At 47.3% G+C, this 21,164-nt stretch overlaps 1 protein-coding gene across 3 annotated transcripts in view; it reads right to left on the bottom strand.

The window, feature by feature from the left end:
* LOC138582145 (alpha-tectorin-like) overlaps window positions 1–21,164 on the bottom strand; it is a 402,447-nt gene that overhangs the window by 312,901 nt on the left and 68,382 nt on the right. For 2 of the 3 annotated variants that reach the window (XM_069653169.1, XM_069653170.1), the window contains exon 3: window positions 7,146–8,201. In XM_069653169.1, the coding sequence (XP_069509270.1) occupies window positions 7,146–8,201 (1,056 nt within the window). The remainder of the gene's footprint in view (window positions 1–7,145; window positions 8,202–21,164) is intronic. The other variant, XM_069653171.1, reaches the window with a different exon arrangement.

The following is a 21,164-nucleotide window of genomic DNA, read 5'->3' as shown; positions in this document are numbered from 1 at the left end:
TCATCTCTAGTTCATTTTGATTTACATTACAAAGTGTCCCACAGTTAGAGGGCACGTGTTTGGTGTAGTTGTTGTGACTCATTGTTTGTCGCTTCACTGTGACCTGTGGGTCATGAGACTTGTCTCTTCATGCAAGGGATAACCCTTTGTTTGTGCCATTTCGCCTGTTTGCCATTGTCAAGTGGAATATTCCACCGTTCAGTATTATGTCATGTCTGAGTATTTAACCCCATGTTCTTTGTCTGGAAAGTGATGTCTTATATGACCAGTGCTAAGAATATGCTATGCTAGGTACTCTATGGTTTTCTATCCTTGTATGCAGGAGGTTATTTTCAGGTATTAGGAGGACAAGTTAAGGGTTCAGGAGTAGAGTACAGGTATAGAAGTTTTGACCTACATTGTAGTAATAGTCATGTGCTTGCTTGTTATGTTTTCCCCTTCTTCCCGTTGTCATTCCACCCCCTTTCCCTAACTCCTTCTTCCCCCCATTGGCTGCCACTGGGCTTCCTGTGTTATTCACTATCAGGCGCCCATGCCAACCACGGTGGGAGGGTCGATCTATTCGGCTTCTGTGGTTCGGGAGAGGGGGTCGAGTACGCTATCCTCCCTTTGTGAGTTTTGACAATGGCGTTGAGGGTGGCCGTCCTTTCTAGGGCTGTTTTGTGGAAGTGTTCAGAGTGGGAGTTGCAAGCGTTTGTGAGGAGGTGATCGGGACAGAGGCGCAAGAAGGAGTTCAGGAATTCTGTGATGATCCTGTGAAGCTCTTTGCTGCTGCTGCGGTAGCTCAGGATTCTTTTGTTGTAATAGGCTTCTTTGGCTTTTCGATCTCTGACTTATAGTTTCGGTGACGGTGGGTGTATACTGATTTGCTTTGAGGGGTTCTAGAGGTTTTCCAGGTGAACCACTTGGGAGTTGGTTCTTTGCAGGAGGGAGCAGAGCTGCACAGGGTGAGAGGAAGGAGTGAGTCTTTTAACCCGGAGTCAAAGAGCTTGATGGGTTGGTATCTGTCTCTGGCCGGGAGAGAGGGGAGGGCGTGTAGCAGGGCTTCTGCCAGGTCAGGATTCATCTTGACCTTGTTCCAGCACTTGAACTTAGATGGAGGAATAGAGCAATCCTTGAGAGGTCGGGGTGTGGATAGAGAAAGGGATGGCTGAGTGGTCTGTCCAGCTGAAGGGTTTTGAGGAGGACATGGTAATGAGGTCGGAAGAGCTGAAAATTGCATCAAGGGTGTGGCCGGGTCCTGTGATAGAAGAAGAAGAAGCAGGTGGTCACAGGCCTTCGAGAGAGGACCAACGTGGTATGTGAGATTAGGTTGGTAGTGAATGGCTGTGAGGTCAGGCAGAGGTGCCAAGTGGAGCAGTTTTGGCAGGCTTGGTTCTGTTTGGGTGTGGTGCCTAGAGGATGGGTGAAGTGGTGATGGTGTTATTGGTGGTTGGAGATGGAGGGGAAAAGTTGTTTTCAATGAAGGATGAGGAAGGCATAGGTAGAAGAGGGGATGTGGAAGAGGGGGTAGGAAATGTGTGGGAGGTGGATGGTGCAGGGCAGGAGAGGTGTGTAGAGCTAGGGGCGAGGAGCAGTCCTTGCCTGTGTGCGTTGTGTGTTTTGGTGCTAGAGGTGTGTGGCGAGAGAGTGGGGAGTTGGCGGGGAAGTAGGTTGAGGTGATGGTTCCGGAAAGGACCAGACGAGCCATACTGAGAGAAGGAAAAAAGGTGGCAAGGGGAGGTCTTGAGGTGGTGGTGGTTGGGGAGAAGTGGGGCTAAGTGGTCAAGGAGCCATGATTGTCAGTGGAGGTGTGGATAGGGCAGGGGAAGTGGCTGGTCAGCTGGTCATGTTGGTAGGGGCAGGGGTGGTGAGCACTGGGTGTGGGTGTTGGATTTCACAGCAGCGTCGGGATTCCTTGGAAGGGGGGATGGAGAGGGTAAGGGGTGGGTTTTAAGTGAACAGGATAGTGGATACGAGGTTAAAGGGAGGGGTGGTTAAATGGGGTCTTTTGAAAAGCAGGGGAGTTCCCATCGTATGGGACTTTGACAATGTGTGATGCAAAGAGGTCCATTGGGTTCTGGCAATGGGGAGAGGGACGTGAGGGGGCAGACGGAGGTGGAAGGAGAGTTCACAAAAATTGGCGCAAGGATTGTGTGGGTGATGGGGTAGTCGTGTTTTTTGGAGCACAGAGGGCTCCACTGGTCTAAGCGTTGGAAGTTGTGCAGTGTGGGGCTGTGGGTGGGTGTAGGTCTTCCGGTCAAGTAGGCGGGATGGAAGAGTGGCAAGTGAAGAGGGTGTAGGCAGAGGTAGTTTTGTGAGTGGTAGGATAGGGGTGTTTCATGGTGCACCAGAGAACTCCTCCGGTTTGAGAGTTGGAAGCTGAGCAATGTTTGGGAGCGGGTGGGAGTAAGTCTTCCGGAACGTTAGGCAGAATGGGGGGTTTGAGATGAAGAGGTTGTGGGCAGAAGTAGTAGAGAAAGGGGCAGGGTTGGGGAGTTTCTTGGTGTGCCAGAGAGCTCCTCTGGTCTGTGAGTTGGAAGCTGTACGATTTGTGGAGGTAGATGGGTGTAGGTCTTCCGGAAGGGTGGGCGGGGTAGGGAGGTTGGAAATTAGGCAGGTGTGGGTGCAGGTGGTTGGGTAGGGGGCAGGGTTGGGGTGTTTCTTGGTGCACCAGAGAGCTCCCCTAGTCTGAGAGTTGCAGGGTGTGTGTTGAGAGGAGGTGGTTGGGTGTCAGTCTATGGGTAGGGTTGGTTTGGAAGGGTTGGAGATTAAAGGGTTTTGCCACCTGTCAGAAAGGTTCCTGAATGAGGCTGCAGGGGTTAAGGAGGCAGAGGGAATGGGGGGGTTTTGGACTGCCTGAGAGCTCCCGATGTTTGTGAGTTGGAGGGTGTGTGGCCGTGTGCGGTAGTGTGACTCTGGGCAAGTGTAGTTATGACGGATGAGAGCTATGTGGAGGGAGGAGGTCTTGTTTGTAGATGTGCACCAGCTCGCATGTGTGTTTGCAGTCATGGTGGGGTTTGGAGTCTGGCTTGGGTGGGTGACCCGGGTGGAGGGGCGCTTGGCCACCCCATTTAACAACAGCAGTAAAGGGAAGAGTGCCTAGATTATAAATGAAGCAGTAATGAGAAACAACTAGAGTCGAAGCACAGTGGTAATGGGACTACAACTTAAATTTGAAACAGGCCAGCAGTGACAAATACCTAGAAACACCTCAAACTGAAACACAGCGATAAATGGGATAGGCAACCTAGATTTGAAATATATCAGAAGCAGGAAAAGCACTTTGGGTTGAAGCAAGCAGTGGTGGAATGGGCAACCTAGAATAAAAACACAGCCGTAGTGGGAGAGACACCTAGGCCCTCATTCCGTGATTGGAGGTAGCCATGGCGCTATTTGCGCCATGGCTGCCTCCGATACCGGGTCCGGCACCGGTTTGGTTGAATGGGGATTTACCTGGACATTCCGACCTGTGCGGACCCGGAAAGTCCCCATTCAACCAACCATTCCCCATTCCCAATGAGCCCCCATAGGGCTCAATGGGAATGGAGAAGGCGTTAATAACGGGCCCGCGAATAGCAGGCACGTTATTAGCGCCCTGGTCCCTTAGCGGGACCCGTAAAACACGTCCTTTACGGCTCCCGCTAAGGGACCTCAGAATTGGGCGGTAAGGGATTACTGGCACCGGTCTCCTTACCGGTACCCGGTATCCCTTACCGCCCAACTCATAATGACCCCCCCTAGAATTGAAACACAGCAGTAGTGAGAGAAACACCTAGAATTGAAACAAAGCAATAGTGGGTGAAAAACACCTGGAATTGAAACACAGCCATAGTGGGAGAAGTACCTAGAATGGTGAACGGAGGATAACGCAGGGGCAATGTGCTTGTCTTGGAAGCAAGACCATGCAGTGCTTAGGTGCGTTATAAAAAAAACAAAAAAGAATTGAAACACAGCAGTAGTTTGAGAAACACCTAGAATTCAAACAAAGCGGGTGGGAGGGACAGGGAAGCTGCGCTCGCAGTACATAATTCAGGAAACTCCACACAAACAGCAAAATACTATTTCAGGGGGTCGAGGCAGCAGACAGGAGGCAATGCTCACCTGCAATCACACGAGCTAAAACGTGGTGAGCAGGGGCAGGCTGCTCGATTATGTAACCTGCAGTAGCAAAGCCAAGTCCGCCAATCCGCCAATTTAGGAGAAAGACAGTGCTTAATACTGCATGATTGCTATATTGGTTATTTTCCACATGCAATTTATAGACATATGGCTAGAGATTCCGACTGACAAATAGATAGTCTAGAGTGGCTTCCTTCTGCCCACAGGCCAAGGTAATATTCCCAGGACAGTCACCATTCGTGCAACCATTTAGCATGACTAACTCCCAATCATTCAGGCATGACCTCCTAAGTGGCCTTGCTTGTTTGCAGTACACTCAACATAGAACTTTTACTGTTCACATATTTGGGTTCCATACATTTGTCCACACTCGGGAATCCCCCGAATATAACAATGTCACCATTGTCCCCTTGTATCCAATTTGCCATTAACTCAGTCAGAGATATTTTCAAACACAACTTCTGTGAGTGCACCACCTATAGGGTCGTATATATTCAATTTCTATAGTCTCTGCGTGTGAGCAGCAAATATAATTTCCTCTGCCAAAATGTTCTCCACATTTTTTGAAGCTTTCAATTTTAATGTATTCAAATTGTTCTTTACCCCTATAATCAACCCACCGTAAGGTCTACCTAATTCCCCCTTCTTGGCTAAAACTTGGGAAATGGGGTAACCATCAACACAGAGGCAAGTTGTTAACCAACTTTCCTGTAATAAAAAGATGTTGGCCAACAAATTTCAAGAGAGCCGGTCGTATTCAACAAGGGTGTATAACCCTGTGTATTCCAGGTAGCCATTGACCATCTTCATCGCTGTGACAGACTCTTGATAGTTAAAGAATCCAATAGCCATTTCAGCACATACTGGGCATCATCCTGTGACACATTTCGTGTGACTATTTTTCCCTCTACTGTTGTAGTTATTTTCAATGGGGTTTTGACCCTTGTTGCTTTCCACTGTCATTCGTTGGCCTTCCTGAACGTCCAACTCGTATTCCAATGTTGAGATATTTTCCCATTGGGAACTAATCATATAAGCCGTTTCAGCTAAGAAGCAGTGAAGTGAATAAGCAAAACATTGTGGTTTGCGCAATCGAGTGGTTCCACAAAGTCAAAGTCCCGGATGTACAAAACTCGCAAAGGTGGAATTAATTGCAACAATTATAAAGTACATTCATTCAGGCCAATGCAGTGAGATGCTCTACTGCTGAGAAATCAAGTGGCCAAAAGGGGCACACATGGACAAGATGTGTGTTAAAACTTTACACAGCTGATTTTGTTCTAGATCAGCTTCATGGGGCAAGGTTTAGATAGGGGGAACTTTGACCACTTGTTTGACTCTGACATGGCCCTCAATGTCCTATACAATACGTCTGTGTTACTTTCTCCTTCGCAAACCTGCTTTCATTGTAGGCAAGCCACAATTAAAGAAGCACTAAAGTAGTTACTAGCTACAGTGATCCCATTAGATTTGCAGGCAGAAACGGTTATGACTCACCTCAATTTGAGAGAATTTAGATGGCAATCTGCTACAAGTGACTTTACTCACATAGATGTAATCCTCCATAGATACCACCCCCCACTTCATAACAACACATGGGCCTCATTACGAGGTAGCCATGGTGCTAATAGCACCATGGCTACCCCCTTACCGCAATCCGGGTCCGGGTTCTCGAAATAGGGCCTAACCGGTTCATTCCAACCTTGGAGGACCCGGTAAATTCCCATTCTGAGAACCATTCCCCATTCCCACACGAGCCCCCATTGGGCTCAATGGGAATGGAAATGGAGCTTATAATGGGCCCGCTAATTGCGGGCCTGTTATTAGCTCCCTGGTCCCTTAGCGGCTCCCGCTAGGGGCGCCTGGTAAAACCAGGCGCCCATAGCAGGATCCCCTAAGGGACCTCGGAATAGGGCGGTATGGGTTTACTGGCACCGGTCTCCTTACCGGTGCCCGTTAACCCTTACCGGCCACCTCGTAATGAGGCCCATTTTCCCCATATAGCTATCCCTGGAGTGACAGCTATGAGGCAAATCATAAACATGTCAACATTGCAATTCATTCTACCTCTATAAATGGGCTGCACAAAAAATTGGTAATACGAATTTGGGCACAAAGACACTGAAACAAATATCTTGAGCATCTGCCAGTACAGCACAAGTTTTCAGTAGTATTTAGGCCAGACATGCATGCAAGCTAGCAAACATTACTGGGAGTGTCACAAATGTGAGACTGGATTACATAACCTACAGTAGCTGGTGCAAATTAACCTGGGTAAACAGCTCATCAAATTCTCTTAGCTTCAAGATAACCTACTTTGAGTGACCTTTTGACTTGAGTGCTCCTATAATAAGGTCAATTTTCTGAGAATCTTGATAAAGGGGATGAAGGTCCGTCCACTTAGTGTGATACTAGAACCCCAAACACTACTGTATATGAACTCCACATATACCCTTTAGATTCAGGACATGCACCAGGTATCTTTCTACCTCCATGAGGGTTCAAAGTTTATATGCTGAGATGGAGGAACTTTGTCCATATGAGAAACCACAAACGGGTGGCTGATCCTTTTTCCAGTTGCTCCATTTCCAATTTTTAAAAGTACATTTCACAAGTGATTTGCTACAGCCCTTTGTGCTCTGAAACTGGAAACGTGCCACTTCATGAAGAATTAAATGAGCACCATAAGCAAAACAGCCATAAGTCCAGGTGAGACTTGAACTGTTTACAGGGCACCTTAGAAACTGGCTCAGCGTTATGCTATCCTGATTGTTACTAGAACACATCGCTAATTTGCACCAACATGTAGCCTAAAGCTCCTCATCTATTTTAACCATACCACTGGGGACTAGCATCTAATACTGCAGAACTTTCAGGCCACAGAACCTGGCATGAAGTAAAATATAAAAACGTATCGCTGTATCATGTTACTACGAGTCAGAAGACATATCCACAGATACATATATAGACAAGGTGAAATGTTTGGGACAAAACACATTGCTGAACAAACATACATTGCTTATTCATTAAAGGATATGATGTACCTGATAGTATTCCTGGCTCCTTTGTGGTGGTTGTAGTTATTGTGGTTGTTGTGGTTGTTGTAGGTGTTGTGGTTGATATTAATGCAGCCTCCGATTCTTCCACTGTTGTTATGTCCCCGGTTAGGATTGTTGTTGGGGTCATAGTTAGCATTGTTATTAAGGTGGTGACTGGTGCCCCTTCAAAAGGTGAAATTGTGGGCATATGTGTTTGCATCTGTGTTAGCATAGCTGGCAGTTCAGTAGTGGTGGTGAATAATGGCACTAGACTTACTGTTGGCAATACTGTTGGGTTATGTTCATCAGGATTGGGTGTGCTTGGTGCAAGGGTTATGGCTTGAGTTATGGACACTGTGGTCTCCTCAGGTTGTGGCATGCTTAAGCCCTCATTTGTAACCATGGCAGTTTCGAAAGTGTTGGCCAAGGTTAGTCCCAATGAGGGCAAAACGGCTGTCTCAATATTTGTGACTTTGGACTCTTCAGTTGGGAACATTGTGACGAAAGACAGTGCCATTGTTGTGAATAGTGCCACTGTGGTACTCAGAGCTTCCTTTGTGACTGGTTTCTCAAATATGACCATGAATGGCTTATCTTCTGTGGTTGTAGTTGATGCAGATGTTTTTATCACACTTGCTTTAGTAGTGACTGTTGGTGATTCCAAAATTGTGGAACTAGTTAGCCCTACTGTTGTGGGCAATGCCAGATCTGCTGTTGTGGTGATATTTGAATATGCTGTAGTAACAATATCTGATGCCGATACTATTGGATCTCCAGAAATAGCCAGAGGAGGTGCCAAAGGTGTTGTGGCTAATGTGGCCATAGCTGTTTCAGGAACAGATGATCCCAGCAGAGTGGTTTCCTTAGTCATTAGGGATGATGCCTCGGGATTACTGTCTAGTTTCAATGGTGTGGTGTCCAGTCTCTGCATCGATTGAAGTGATGATGATGGCATTGCAGATGTTGCATTTGTTTGCTGTGATACACTTTTAAGGGTGACTGTTGATTCTGGTGAAGAGCTGTTAGTTGTACTTGCAGATAAAAACTGTGCTTCAGTTACTGCTATGGAAGAATGGTAAAGAGTGGTCAGCATACATTACTTTCAACAAGAGACAGAGTGGGCAATCAAATGCAAAGTCTTTAATATCATTGTTTTGTTTGACACAATGACTATGCCATGGATAGTCCTGCAAATCATCAAAGACAAATACTATTTCATTTTTCAGGACAATATTTTATTCATGAAAGTGATGGTCATGCAGCATATGCCAATGGTAGGCTACTTATGTGGGGGATAGTAAAACACATAAAGGTGGCTTTCCCTAGACTGCGACACTTGTAGATACCTGGTATTCTTGCGTCCGTCAGATATTTGTTATCAGTTTGGTGGTTGAAATCTGTCGTGTCTCACTGGAGTAGGTGGAGAAAAAGCCACAAATCACCAAAGTATGAAGGCAAAAGAAACTCCCGGAGAACTGTGCCAAGTTGTTAGAACTTGTACATTTTAATTATCTCATTAAACAAAAAGCCCTTCCTGATGACACGTGTTTTGGTGGGTTTGCCTTTATCAAATCAGGACGTAGTCTAAATCACATACCATCATTAACACATACTTGGCGTAATTCTCCAGGAGTTTCTTTTGCCTTCATTTTTATTTGGGTGATATTGGTCCACTGCTAACCTATGCAAGTCCAATACCTTTAAAGAAATGCACTGACACCACAGGACCTTGGTTATTCATCCAAACTAGCAGATTCCACTGCCAAGTGCAAGCCTTTTGTTTGTATGAAACATAAAGAGCAGGTCTAGATTCTTGCTATATGATGAATTGGCTACTGCTCTGCAGGAGTACAGGAATGAGCAGTGGCTAACCTGCCCACACAGCCCACACTACTACGTAACCAACAGTAATCCCAACCTCGAAGGCAAAATAGACACAGCCCAACCGGTATACCTCCTTGGCCTTTTGTGGTACCTTGGGCCATGGGCAGGCTATACTCTCTGGAGGGCTGATAAGCGATGACAGTAGCAACACAAACAGCAATAGTACAAAGACAATAAAAATAAAGGAATGTCCAAACAATAGTATATCAAAATATGTGTACTTTAATTAGACAATCTAAGAGAATTCAATCAAGTGACTGGAAACACAAGCAAAAACCCATCCCTTTAGAAAGATCACAAAAAAAGCATAACCGGTATAGAACAACAGCACTCTAGATCCTGGAGCAGGGATGATCAGGCAAACAATTGCATCAATGTCACTATTCAAAGACTATACGTTTCAAGAAAAGAAATGAAAAGGGAGCTTGTAAGTTATGATGGTCCAAAAAGTAGACAAGTAATAAGTAGGACAAGTAAATAGTAGGACAGAACCTATTAGCATACCTTGTTCTTGATAGTGGGTCCTTTGATAGTGTTGAACTAGGCTTCTCTGTGCTCTCTTTGCGGTTGAACTGTGTTTGAAATTCACATTGATCCTGGTGATGAGTCAGTTGAGTCAGATGAGTCAGCTCTTTGCGGGTTTCAGTTCGCTTATGATGTGGTGAGGTTTGAAGGGTCTGACAAGTTTGGATTGCGGTCAGGTCGGTTCGAGATGATGTTACCACTGGGTCGAGTTGGTGCACGTCACAATGACTTACAACGGTTTGAGGTGACGTTCAAGTTGGGTCGAAGCAAAGTTCTGTTTGTTTGATGTGGTGCTCAAAGAAGCAGTGAGTTGAAGGCTTCTGCATCTGTGAGCCAGAGTTCATGTTGAGGCTGAAGGAGCACTACTGGTGCAAAGTGCCATCAAACTGTGTTGCAGATGCAAGTGAGAAGTGAAGTATGGCATTCCAAAAGCAGCACTATGGGTCCTAGAAGCTCGAGGATAATAAACGTGGTTCAAAGCTCTGCCAACAGGAACCCTGCTGCTTTTGAACTTTCTGGTTTCTGGGAGTCCCGAACTAGCGGTTCTATGACAGGGTAAGTCATTCTGTACCACATTCCAATTCAAGGGTGCTTGTGTGTGCCAGTAAGAGGCTTAGTTCCAGTGCAGCTGGCACAGGGGCAGACCTTGGTCCAAAGAGCAGCCACCCCCACTGTTCCCTGGGAATGATTAGGGGACATAGCTCTCCTCTGTATTGGAAGCCTTCTCTCTTCACCTCACTGTTGGAGGACTTTGGAATGGACTGCACTGCCAAAAGAGGTCCAGTGAATTCTTCTTGTCTTCTTGAAAGTCCACAGATTAATCAAGGATGGAGTAGGTGACCCATTCCGTGTAAAGGTAACATGTTACAGGGGATTAGACAAAAGCAAGACTATTGCAGGGGTACTGTGAAAAGCCTAAGGGATGCTCTCTTCCCACTCCTGGGGGATCTTCCAAACAGATGGCCAGGGGAGGGCTATCCCTTTTAGATTCGGACCCTGGGGGTGGAAAAGTGAGGGAGGATCACCTGGGTGAAGGGTCCCTTGGGATTTTGAAGGGATTACCTGAGGGTGCGACATGGTATCCGCCCCTTACAAATAACCCCCCACCCGACATCATCTGAGCCTACTGTCAGCCAGATTCCTGTTTTCCCCAGAGCACTCAATGTTTCTCCTGTCTTAATAACAACGGAAAACCTACACTCAAAAGGACTTTTCTCTTTCTATGTATGTCCCTTTAATGAGGAAATGCAGGGTTAGGCACTTTGCTACTACCACAAACACCTGAATCGAATTGAGAACAAAACGAAGTATTAAAGGTAGAACTCATATTCACAAATAGAGCACGGAAAGCCAGGAAGGCAAAGGCGAGTTCGAGAAGGAGAGCCGGCGAGATGGCGAACAGCTGAGCAGAAGCTATTGAGAACCAGGCTTGAGAGAACGTGATGCTGAGACGCTACAAGGATGCAGGTTGAAGCAAGAGAAAGCGTGGCAAGCGTCGTGTCTCCAAGAAGCAGAAAGAGTTAATCAAAGGAAGCCGAGAAGCTGGTTAATCTCTCAGAACTTTGTGCCAAGAGGTTACTTGTTTCCCTGGGACAGCGAAGCCGCCCAGAAAGTCTGAGGGGCAGGAGGGGAGAGATCATGACCTCGGATGAAAGAGTTGTGAAGGACACATTGTTAAAGTACAGCTGGTGAGTTCAAAGTGATGAGAGAGCCCAGTTTGTAACAACACAAATGATTACCAAGTTGCAAGGAAGGTTACGCGTAAGAAGCGAGACGCATTGAAAGAAAGTTTTGATTGTGTTGAACTGTGATGAAACAAAGTAACAGAGTGGTCCTGTGGAATACCTCATTGTCGTAAGTCTCTGTGAACTGCAAAAGTTAAACAAAGTATCACTGAGGTGAAAAGCAAGTTGAATAAAGTAAATGAAAGTGAAAGCCGACGGGATAGGCTATGGAAGAGAAATTTGAGTGAAGCAGGATCCCGATGGGCATCGGATGAAACAGAACTCAGTGATTAAATGAGTTAACAAGAGAGTGGAACATGTCGGGTGGTAAGGAGCACGTTTCAGATGGAAACAAAGAAGTAAAACTTGTGCAGGGACTTCATTTCACCAAAATGCATGGGGTAGTGGAAGTGGCATCAAATGACCCTTGGCTTCTAATGACATCACAGGAAGTGATGTCATTTGACCCATCCCGAAGTGACATCACAGGAATTCATGGAACAAGTAAAGAGGCCCTAAGCTGCAGTGAGTAAAGCCGGAAAGATCCACCCAGGAACATTATTAAAGTTGAATGGTGTTATGCTAGAAAGCATTGAATCAGGCAACGCAAGCCTGAGAGAAGTTCATGAACTGTGCCGAATAAGAAAACTATTGAACTGTCTTTTTGTGAACTGTTTGGAACAAACTGATCTTTTGTATAACCCAAGTCACTTAAGCTTGGGAAAGGGAGATCAGAAGAAGCTCCATGACCATTCTGATATTCTTTTGAGACACTTAAGTACTTTATCCAATACCCTAAACATTGTTAAGTTAGAACATGAGGCTAAACGTAGGTTTGACACAGACAGATTATTTTCGTTTGAAACTTGTATCCTTGTGTCCTTGTGTCTGTGTCTACCTCTGAGCACCATGCCTTTCTCACAGTACCCATTCACAGTACCCATTCCGGTCACTGTAACAAGTGGACCTTGCCTTCTTGCATCATAACCAGAGTTCCTTAACCTGAAGGAAATGAGGGGACAGGATGTAAAAGATGCCAAACAGAAAAGCAAGATGGGTAACTCCTTCCAAGGATCCAATTTTCCCTCTATGACTACTCTAACTCCACCCTTTCCCATGACAACGTACTTCAAATGCCCGATGCAGTGCAACACCCTGATGTGAGATTGGCTATTGTTATGTGAGAGCCTCTTTGAGGCATGTTTCCCATGAGATCTTCTGGTGAAAACATTGGTGCCTGAGGTGAGGTGTTACCCTTCCAGGGAATCAAAGGAAGGCAGCATACTCACGAGTGTCTTATTGGAAGCAGTACAAAGTCATGCTATACGTGAATATACATCACCTTGACATCACTGAACTGAGCTCACATAGTTGACATTTGTATGATATCAGATTATTGTGGCTTTTATAATTGCGTGCTCTTATCAGTCACCATGCCATAACCAGCTAAATATTTTTCTTAGAGATTACTCCTCCACCAGACTGAGGAATAATTATTATATATTAAGTCAGAGGTGAGGATGACTTTTGGTCACACTGTCTGTCAGGGATACACATGTAACCTTTGATCCTGCCCAATGCCACTGAACAGCATTTGCTGCAGTTGTCAGGACAATGGTGCAGCACAGGTACATGGATGCATAATGTTGTTGGCGTGAAGCTTTATAAAGTGAGGTCTGATTATAAGATGCCCTCTTCAGAAACAGAATTATCCACATCCTTTTATATTAATACAAATCAAAGCTAGTGCTTTCACACCCTTGAAAGATGGCAGTGTGTCTGTGAGGTGGTAGGAGTTAGGGACAGACACAAAGGTGACATGTTGATTATCAAAGACTTTTATTCTCAAAATAAAAGGTGGGGGGTTGGAGGAAATCCTAACTGTCCCTAATTTTAAAAGGGGGTTCCCAATTTCAATAAAACTAACTAATGAAACTGTTGTTGTCAGAATGTTCAAAATTAAAGTTCACCATCCTGTGTCCAAATCCTAACCTATCCCTCAAAGCTTAATTTAAGAAAAGGTTAAAAGGGAAAATGAATCTCGACTGCCAACCTGCAGCCCGACCTTGTAGACAACACCCAAAAGATCCAAAAAGGTGTAGAAAGTAAATAAAGGCTCCATTGGACTTGAGGGGTTCACCCCATTTCCCCAGAGTCCTTCCAAGATTATTCAAACCTGTTTTCTAGGATAGAGACTGCCTGCTAGGTATTGCTGTATTGTAAAATAGCCTGGTGTTCTCCCAAGCTGTGCTGTGTTTTTTCTTTCTCAGTTACTGCAGGCCTCAAGCCCTATTCTCAGTACCCCTCCTCTTGGTGAACTCCCCTGCCAAGTGGGGTACACCACGCTCTTGTTTTCCCAAATCGGGTTTTCTGGTTTCACTTGCACCCACAGCCTTGGTTTACTCTCCTGCCAAGCTCTATGAGTGTCATTTACATATGCAAACTTGTATTCCTCTTTGAAAGCATTTGGGGAGCAATTCCCCAATAACAGTTCAAGACTCTCTTCTCTGGTCTACTCACAATGTCTTTATCATCCCTTCTCTCTCTGTTCCACAGCCCTGGTTACTCTACTGCCAATGTATGTGAACACTGTGTGTTTCCCCAAAGTTTCTGTTCCCTCTTATAGTTAGTCAGGGTATGCTGTTCTGATGCGGGTCCCAGACCCCTTTCTCTAGGTTATTCCCAATGTTCTCTTGCTTTTGCTTCACTTCTGCCCACAGCCCTGGTTTACTCTCCTGCCAAGGTCTGTGCACATCCCTTCTGTCTGTCAGTCGGGATATGTCCTTCTGATGTGGGTCCCAGACCCCATTATCCTTGCCACCCTTTCCCAGTGAGTATTTCTTGCCCCACATGCTATCTGGGTCTCCCCAACTGCCACACTAGCCACCCTGATACCTGTAAGGCCATGGCTAACTCCAATGGTTTGCGAGTCTCCCAAGGGTTTTGCCAGTCTTTCTGTAGCAGCAGGACTTTTCTTGGTCACTCACAGGCTTCCCCTGCAGTCTGCCGGTGCCTTGTGGACAGCGCGGCAGCTCCGATTCCCAGTGGGTAGTTTTTATACTCTCTGGTTCCCTTCCCACTTCCTGCACCTTCTGTGGGTCTGCTTCACTCCGGGACGCTGCCAGCTTCTCTTCCCCATGTGTCTGCGCGGCTCCTGCCACAATATCGGTCTGCATCGAGCAGGGAAGGTAGATGCCCTTGTTCTCGTCCCTCGCTGTCTTTAAATGAGAGCTAGTCAATCACGTTACTGCAGAGGCTAGAGCATATGCCGGCATTCAGGTTGGTGATCCTCATTACTCGTTGCCTCTTCCTCGTCCCAGTGGTTTATATCGGAGATGTCTTGCAAAAGCATATGGGGATATTAGGTATTGCGAGATGGGAAGGGCTGTGAGGGTAAGGTGGGTGAGTTAAAGAGATACTGCATTCTCCCAGTTTCACAACTGCTCTCTGTGGGCTCCCTGCTCCCCATGAGATCCTCCTGCTGAATACCACCCCCAGGAGAGCAGAGGGGACAGAAACAGGTATGTTAGTTTACTCCCCGGGCTCTGGTTCTTCCAGACACCACTGCAGGTCTTCCAAAATCTATTGGGGCACAATTCTCTGCATTTGGTTCAGGCGAGGAAGGCCCAGGAGTCATGGGTGCAGAGATCACTTTCCATATCGGGAGTTGGTCGCATTGCACAGCAATGGGTTCCAGTCAACTTCCAAAAGAGGATCCAAACAAAGACAGATGAAGACTTCTGGGGTGCAGACCCCCTCTGGACTCCTCATAGGATTGAAGGAGTGCTCCAACGAAGGTCACCACGGTCATGTGGCGGCAAGCAATCGTACAACAGTGAATACAAAAGCAGCCCCAGCACAGCTTTCCTTGATGTGAGATGGCAGGAAATGCAAGAGTGGGCGACTTGTAGCATATGCTGAAGATCTGGCAGTGCACGTGAGTGTTTGCCTCCACTGAGCCCCCTGACCCGCTGTAGGCCACTATGTTTAAAAAAAACAAAATTAATCTCCAGCCTGCTCCTAGCTCAACCCGTCCCTAGCTTTCATTCCTCCCCACTTCCCTATCTGCCTCCCAGCCCTCCCACCACCTCTGATTGGCCACTAGTGAGGTCTATCCCCCTCGGTGCTCACCTGCATGCCACCTACTATCTGGCAGTGGATGTGAGTGTTTGCCTCCCCTGAGCCCTCTGTCCCGCTTTAGGCTGTTATATTTTTTAAAAAAAGACTCTCCAGTCTGCTCCTCGGGCAACCCGTCCCTGGCTTCCATTACTCCCCACTTCTGTATCCGCCTCCCAGCCCTCCCACCACCTGTGATTGGCCACTAGTGAGGCCTAGCCCCATCGGTGCTCGCCTGCACGCCACTTACTATCTGGCAGAGCAGGTCAGTGTTTGCCTCCCCTGAGACCCCAGACCCGCTGTAGGCCGCTATATTTTTACCAAAAAAAAGATTCTCCAGCCCGCTCCTCGCGCAATCCGTCCTCGGCTTCCATTCCTCACCACTTCCCTATCCCCCTTCCAGCCCTCCCACCACCTGTGATTGGCCACTAGTTAGGCCTAGCCCCCTGCAGTGCTCACCTACATGCCACCTACTATCTGGCAGCGCAGGTGAGTGTTTGCCTCGCCCGAGGCGCCCGGCCCGCTATAGGATGCTATCTTTTTTTTAAAAAAATAATCTCCAGCCCGCTTCTCGCACAACCCGTCCCCGGCTTACATTCCTCCGCACTTCCATATCCGCCTCCCATCACCTGTGATTGGCCACTAGTGAGGCCTAGCCCCCTCTGTGCTCGCCTACACGCCACTTAATATCTGGCAGTGCAGGTGAGTGTTTGCCTCCCCTTAGCCCCCCGACCCGCTGTAGGTCGCCATATTTAAAAAAAGAATCTCCAGCCCACTCGTTGCGCAACCCGTCCCTGGCTTCCATTCCTCCCCACTTCCATATCCGCCTCCCACCACCTGAGATTGGCCACTAGTCAGGCCTAGACCAATCAGTGTTCGCCTGCACGCCACTTACTATCTGGCAGTGCGGGGGAGTGTTTTCCTCCCCTGAGCCCCAGACCCGCTGTAGGCCGCTATATTTTTTTTAAAAAGAATCTTCCACCCGCTTCTCGCACATCCCGTTCCCTGCTTCCATTCCTCCCCACTTCCCTAGCCGCCTCCCAGCCCTCCCACCATCTGTGATTAGCCACTAGTGAGGCATGCCCCCCCCCACCCTGATTAGTGGACATAAACCCACTTAAGACAACCACTTAGGGCAGCCCCTGTGACAAAGGACTCCTGGATCAATTTCGGACCAGTTGCTCACATAGGAACAATACTCCATGAGCACCTCAACATCCTGCTAGAACGCGGCTATACCCCGCTAAAATAAATAAGCCTAACTGCACACATACACGTCCGACACAGGCCTAATGCCGCCAGAATGCAATCTCGGAAACCAACTACCTGACTGCACACATTTAACTGATCTCTCACTACCACCACACCTAGTGTTAGGATGCAGCTACCATTAGGCAATTCACACTAGCTGCACACATAATGAGGGCACCCAAGCACGCTATACTACCCTACTCTCTCGACTGACCTGGACTACGGTCACCAAGGTCGTTCAACTCACAAGCACTTTGAGATCATACCAATGATATATAGAGCACTATATAAATGCCAAATAACAATACCTATCTACAAAGTTCCAATACTCTAATCAGAACAAAGATGGCTGCAGTGAGGTAACCCAGGAGAGAGCTGGTCAGTCCATCAGTTGGTCCTGAGACACTTCCGAAGGCTCAGAAGGCCCAGATCCTCGAGCACAGGTTGAGATTGGTTGTTCCCACTGGTCTAGGGGTCAAAACACCAGTGAGGGTCTTCTGAGATCAGGCAGAGGAGCAGAAGTCGATGTTGGTCAGCTGAAGGGGTCATCCTCGGGTCATCAACAGGCTGCTCTTTGTTGTAGCAGTCTTGAATTTAATGTTGATCTGATGAACTGTTGCAGGAACCCTCCTTTTAACCAAGATTCAGGCTGGGCGCAAGCCCAAGCACAACAATGGTATGGATCTGCAACACTGAAACAGACTAGGGTTGTCCAAATACTGAGAACCACTGGTCAACACATCTGCCTAGCGACAGACTTTCATGCACCAGAGGTTGTGGATTGGGACAGTCCTATTGTAACGCTCACCTGGTATCCACGGGAACGTCACTCACCCTGATCTGACCTCTTACAACCTCGAACCCTTCCCTGGAGTCTACTCGACTGGAGACTGGGCCTGAAACACAGGATTGGTAGAGTTTAACTCTCTATTGTCTCTGTGTGCTTGAACCCCTTCTTCCCCGGGGTCCAACCCTTCCCTTAGATCCACAGCTCACCTTGTTTTCTTGGAAAGTGTGCTCTCCATCCTGCTTTCAGCGCAGGGGCGCGTTGGTTGATGCGGGCTCGTTGCTGCCTAGTTAGTTCACTGGCGAGAGTCCGACAGGTAAGTATAATGAGTCTTTTGAACAGTTCTCTAACTTCGTTCCTTTCCTTCCTTAGATGATGGCCAGCATCCGGGGATGGCGACGTGCTGCTCAGATGAGTAGCGCTGAAGGTGAGTGAGAGCACGATGCGCGATGCGACCCTTTTGTATTTGTATTGAACTGAGTTCTTTTTCTGTGTCTTTTAGGTGCCGCAACATTTTCAGCGTGGATGCCGGTTATGAAGAAGAAATGCGGTGAGTAAGCGCGGTATGCAGCGCCTCTAGATGTTTCCACGCTAACCTGGAGTGTCTTTTCCCTCTTGCAGATGGATGAGAAGTTCCGGAGACAGAGTTCCCCCAGAGCGGCTGGGATTCAGGTAGGCGTTTGAAGCTCGTACAGTCTTTAAAAATAAGCGAAGATTAGCTGAATGCTTACTAATGCCCTTTTTCTGTTCTTTTCCCTTTTCCTTAGGAAGCGGCGTGCCGGGATGGGAATGACACTGCCGAAGATGCCCGCAGAACAGAAGAAGAGAGAATGATGGGCAGAAGCGCCGCAAGGTAAGGCTGTTCCTAATGGTGTTCTTGTTCTTGCAGGAGCTGAGCGCAGAAGAAAGATGCAGGCCTACTGGAGACCAATCCGAACACGGTGAGTGTCACGCTGCAGGTGCAGAAAACACAAAGCATGTTTCTCAGCCTGGGCGTGGCTTAAATAGTCTCTGGGTATCCCAGGTGTCTCTGGGCTGAACCACACCCAAAAGACTAGACTGCACAAGCAGTTCTGGGAACCGAAATATGTGGGGGCATCCATCTTGTCCCCATCAAAGCACTACAAGTCCAATCCCCAGTGTTATCCTATGGGAGTGAGTGAGTCTGGTGCCACAAGCATCAAGTCTGACTCCAAGTGGGTCTTTGGAGGGATGGAGAAGCCCTTGAGGGCCATGTAGGTGATCGTGGCCTGGCTCCAGCCTGACATCCTGGAGGGCTGGGGACATGAGGGGCAGGAATCATGACAGCACTCCCCCCCAAGGCCCCTCTCAAGGTGGCTCTTCTGTCTGGTCATGGTTTGTTTGGATGGTTTTGATGAAATTGTCTAAGCAAGCGAGGTGCATGGATGTACTCACAAGGCTCCCATGTCCTGTCTTGTGGACCATACCCCTTCCAGTCTACTAAGTAGTATAATTTGGATCTGACGTACTTTGAATCCAGGATGTCTTTGACTTCGAATTCTGGCTCCCCGGCGACTACTACTGGCTGCGGTGGCGTTGCTACCCGGGTCCCAGGTTGAACAGGTTTAAGGAGAGACACGTGGAACACAGGATGAATCTGAATGTTTGACGGCAAAGCTAGTCTGACCGCCACAGGATTTATCACAGAGGTGACGGTGAATGGACCCAGGTATCTTGGATGGAAAGTTTGGGTTCTTTTAATGGACACGTGTTTAGACGCCAGCCAGACTTTGTCTCCCACTTGGTAGTTGGGGGCCTTTGCTCGGTGTTGATCAGCAAACTTCTTTTGGCGATTCTTAGCTTGAAGTAGGCGTTCAGCTGCCCTTTTAGAGGTTTGAGAAATGGTTGTGTGCCTAGTTTTGACTGCTGGCATTTACAGGGTTGTAGGAACGTCCAACTCAGAAGTACGTGGGTGCCTGCCATACATGGTATAAAAGGGTGTCTGCCCAGTGCTGGTGTGCAGGGAATTATTATAAGCATATTCAGCTATCCATAATAGGTCGAACCAGCTTCCTTCAGCTTGGTGTAACATGCAACGCAGATACTGCTCGAGCGTCTGATTTGTCCTCTCAGTTTGACCATCCGTTTGGGGATGGTGACTGGTGGATAGCCAGATGTCGATCTGGGCCATAGAGCAGCATTTTCTCCAGAAGTTACATACGAATTGAGTACCTCGGTCTGAGACAAAAACTGAAGGAAACCCATGGAGCCGTACGATGCCTTCAAGAAATACCTTTGCCAGAGTGGAAGCATTTGGAAGCCCCTTAAGAGGAATGAAATGTGCCATTTTTGAAAATAGGTCCACAACCACAAGAATAGTGTTAAACCCTTAACTGGGTGGTAAGTCAGTAATAAAATCGAGGGACAACGTGTGCCAGGGTGCTGGTGGGATTTCCAATGGTTGTAATAGCCCAGCCGGTTTCTGCTTGGATGACTTGTTTTGAGCACACACTCCACAAGATAGGATGAATTGGGTAATGTCTTTACGCCACGTGGGCCACCAATAATTTCGTTTTACCTTGGCTAGGGTTTTAGCGATTCCGGGGTGGCCCTAGATCAAGGAATCATGATAACCGGACATGACTTGTTCTTGTAGTTCTTGGTTTGGTAAGAATAAATGATTCCTGAAGTAGGGCAACTGATCTTTTATCATGTAATGTACTCCTTGTGCACTCCACGCTTGTAATTGCTCCAAACTCATCAGGTTTTGGATTTCTTCATGTAATTCTTTCTGAGTTATGGTTGCTGTGATTCCTAGGAGCTTGTCACTCGGGATGATTGCTATTGGGTAGGGGTCTGATACCCTTGCTCTTCCAACCGCCATACAGTAAAGGGCATCAGCCTTCCCGTTTTTCACCCCTGGTCGAAATGTAATCACGTAGTCATATTCAGCAAAAAAAAGAGCCCAACGTAGTTGTCGTGAGGATTGGGCCTTTGCCGTTTTTAGGTACTGGAGGTTCCGGTGGTCAGTTATTACGGTGATTGTGTGTCTGGCATCCAAGAGGTAGTGCCACCATGCCTTAAAGGCTGACTTAATGGCCAGGAGTGCTTTGTCTGTGATAGCGTAATTGAGTTCAAGGGGTGTGAATTTACGTGACCAGAAGGCAACAGGGTGTAACTGGCCCGTTTCGGGGTCCTTTTGTGAGAGGACGGCTCCCATAGCCATGCTTGAGGCGTCAGTTTCCACCAGGTATGGGAGATCAGGGCGAGGGTGGCGTAAGATTGGGGCAGATGAGAATCTTGCTTTGAGTTCCTGGAAAGCTTCCTCGGCTTCTGTTGTCCACTGGAACTTTTTTTTGCTTTTCCATAGCAATGACGTGATGGGATGCACGATTTGCGAAAATCCTGGGATGAACCAGTGGTAGAAGTTTGCAAAACCCAGCATACTTTGAACCCCTTTGAATGAATTTGGGGATGGCCAGTTCAGGATAGCATCTACCTTTTGTACATCCATTTGGATTCCATTCGGGCTGAGAATAAAGCCCAGGAATTCCACCTCGGAGACATGGAATGAGCACTTTATGAGCTTGGCGTAGAGCTGGTGTTGACGGAGTTTCTCCAATACGGATCGGACGTGTTTAAAGTGGTCCTGCTTTGATGCGGAATATACTAGAATATCGTTGTTGTACACTAGAGCACAGACATCAATCAATTCCTGTAGGACATCGTTCATGAAGTATTGAAATGCTGCAGGCGCGTTGCAAAGGCCAAAGGGCA

This window comes from Ambystoma mexicanum, chromosome 3q (genome assembly GCF_040938575.1).
Source record: "Ambystoma mexicanum isolate Mex_15411 chromosome 3q, UKY_AmexF1_1, whole genome shotgun sequence".
NCBI classification, from domain to species: Eukaryota; Metazoa; Chordata; class Amphibia; order Caudata; family Ambystomatidae; genus Ambystoma; species Ambystoma mexicanum.
This window is presented reverse-complemented; position numbering and strand designations above follow the sequence as displayed.